Genomic DNA, 2,071 nt, shown 5'->3' with positions numbered 1-2,071 from the left:
TGGGTTCAATCCCCAATACCAAATAAATAAATAAAGTAAAATATAGCACTGTGTTATGGGATTTATAATCTATGTAGACATACAATGTATGGCAATAACAGCACAAGGACTATGAAGGGAAAAAATGGAATTATGGCCATATGTCACTTAACAGTAGTGATACATTCTGAAAAAAATGTATTATTTGGTGATTTTGTCATTGTTGAACATCAAAGTATATGCTTACACAAACCTAGAAGGGATACCCTGCTAAACACGCAGGTTATACAGAATAGTTTGTTGCTTTTAGTCTGAAAATCTGTGCACCATGATAATGTATGGAATAGTCAGTGTAGCACAATGTTAAGTATCCATGTATCCAAATAAACATTAAAATGTACAACAAAATGTAATATAAGAGATAAAAAGGGTAAATCTCTATAGGATGTTTACCATAAATAGAACTTGTAAGACTGCACAGCAAGCTGCACTGGGTAAGTCAGGAAGTGAGTGGAGAGTGAATATGAAAGACATAAAAGTATGTTCTCTGGACATAATGGAATTAAATTAGAAATATATAACAGAAACAGGTTTTCTGGTGGTGTAGTTTAGATCTGGAATGTCCCCCAAAAATTCATGTGTTGGAAGCATGGTCCTCAAGAAGCAAAGTTCAGAGGTAAGTCTTTTAGGCAGTGGTTGGATTACCAGAACTCTGACCTCATTCATCAAGCTAAATTGACTACTAGAAGGTGGGACCTAGTTGGAGGAATTAGGTCTCTGGGGGCATGGTTCCACAAGTTGATCTCGCCAGCACCATCCACCATGCTTTCCAGCTGCCAGGAGCAGCTTTCCTTCACCTTGCCCTTCTGCCATGATGTGTTTGCCTTGGAGCCAGCTGACCATGGACTGAATTTTGTGCAACTGTGAGCCAAAATAAATCCTTCCTCTGCAAAGTTGTTCTTGTCAGGTATTTTGGTCACAGTTTTAAAAAGCTAACTCACGTGGAAAATCCCTACATTTTTTGAAATTTACACACTTGTAAATGAACTATGGGTCAAAGAACTCAAAAGGAAGTTAGTATTTTATACTAAATGAAAATGAAAACAGGAGCGTCAGCACAGGTTGGGTGCAGAAGCTGCTTGGTCCTGGGCCTGGCAGAGTTCTTTTTATTGCTTTTGGGACTGGAGCCCTCAGTTGCAAACATGCTCCATCAGATCATTGGTCAGGCCAAGAAGCATCCAAGCTTGATTCCCCTCTTCGTATTTATTGGAGCAGGAGGTACTGGAGCAGCACTGTATGTGATGCGTCTGGCATTGTTCAATCTAGATGTCAGTTGGGATAGAAAGAATAACCCAGAACCCTGGAACAAACTGGGTCCCAATGATCAATACAAGTTCTACTCAGTGAATGTGGATTACAGCAAACTGAAGAAAGAAGGTCCAGACTTCTAACTGAAATGTTTCACTATAAAGCTGCTTAGAATGAAGGTCTTTAAGAAGCCATCCGCACAATTTTCCACTTAACCAGGAAATACTTCTCCTTTAAATGCATGAAATCATGTTGATTTATTAGAGTTTTTTACACTGATGAATAACTCTCTGAAACTTGAAAAAAAAAAAAAAGAAAATGAAAACAGATTTGTTGGGTGTGCTAATATAATACTTATAGGCATATGTAGCACTAAATACCTATATTAGAAAAGAAGAAGGTTCTCAAATCGATAATTTAAGCCTTTACCCTAAGAAAGTAGAAAATAAAGAATATATTGCTTCCCAGAGAAAACAGAAGGGAAATGTTGAAGATCACACAGTGAATATTAATGAAATAGAAAAACAATAGAGAAAAATCAATGAAATTAAAAACTGGTTCTTTGAGATGTTTAATAAAATGTATAAATGCAAGATTGATTTTAAAAAAGACACATATTACCAATATTTGAAATAAGATGTGTAATATCACTACAGGTTGTGAGATTATTAATAGAATATTAAAGAAATGTTTTAAAGTATTATGCTAATAAGTTTGGCATCTTCCAGACACACAAATTTCTTTGAAATTACCAAAACTTCCTGAAAAACAACAAGATAACATG

The 2,071-nt window shown here is 35.8% G+C and overlaps 1 protein-coding gene across 1 annotated transcript; it reads left to right on the top strand.

The window, feature by feature from the left end:
• Positions 1-1,181: 1,181 nt before the first annotated feature.
• On the top strand, positions 1,182-1,558 carry LOC124966837 (cytochrome c oxidase subunit NDUFA4-like). Its single transcript, XM_047528583.1, has one exon. It carries the CDS (start codon positions 1,182-1,184, stop codon positions 1,428-1,430), a length of 249 nt encoding a protein of 82 aa, XP_047384539.1. The 3' UTR covers positions 1,431-1,558.
• The last annotated feature ends 513 nt before the right edge of the window (positions 1,559-2,071 follow it).

The sequence above is a fragment of the Sciurus carolinensis genome, chromosome 1, assembly GCF_902686445.1.
Source record: "Sciurus carolinensis chromosome 1, mSciCar1.2, whole genome shotgun sequence".
Taxonomy (NCBI): domain Eukaryota; kingdom Metazoa; phylum Chordata; class Mammalia; order Rodentia; family Sciuridae; genus Sciurus; species Sciurus carolinensis.
This window is presented reverse-complemented; position numbering and strand designations above follow the sequence as displayed.

What these genes read in the sequence shown, in the direction of transcription:
- LOC124966837 (XM_047528583.1), top strand. Translation starts at nt 1,182, where the DNA reads ATGCTCCATCAGATCATTGGTCAGGCCAAGAAGCATCCAAGCTTGATT.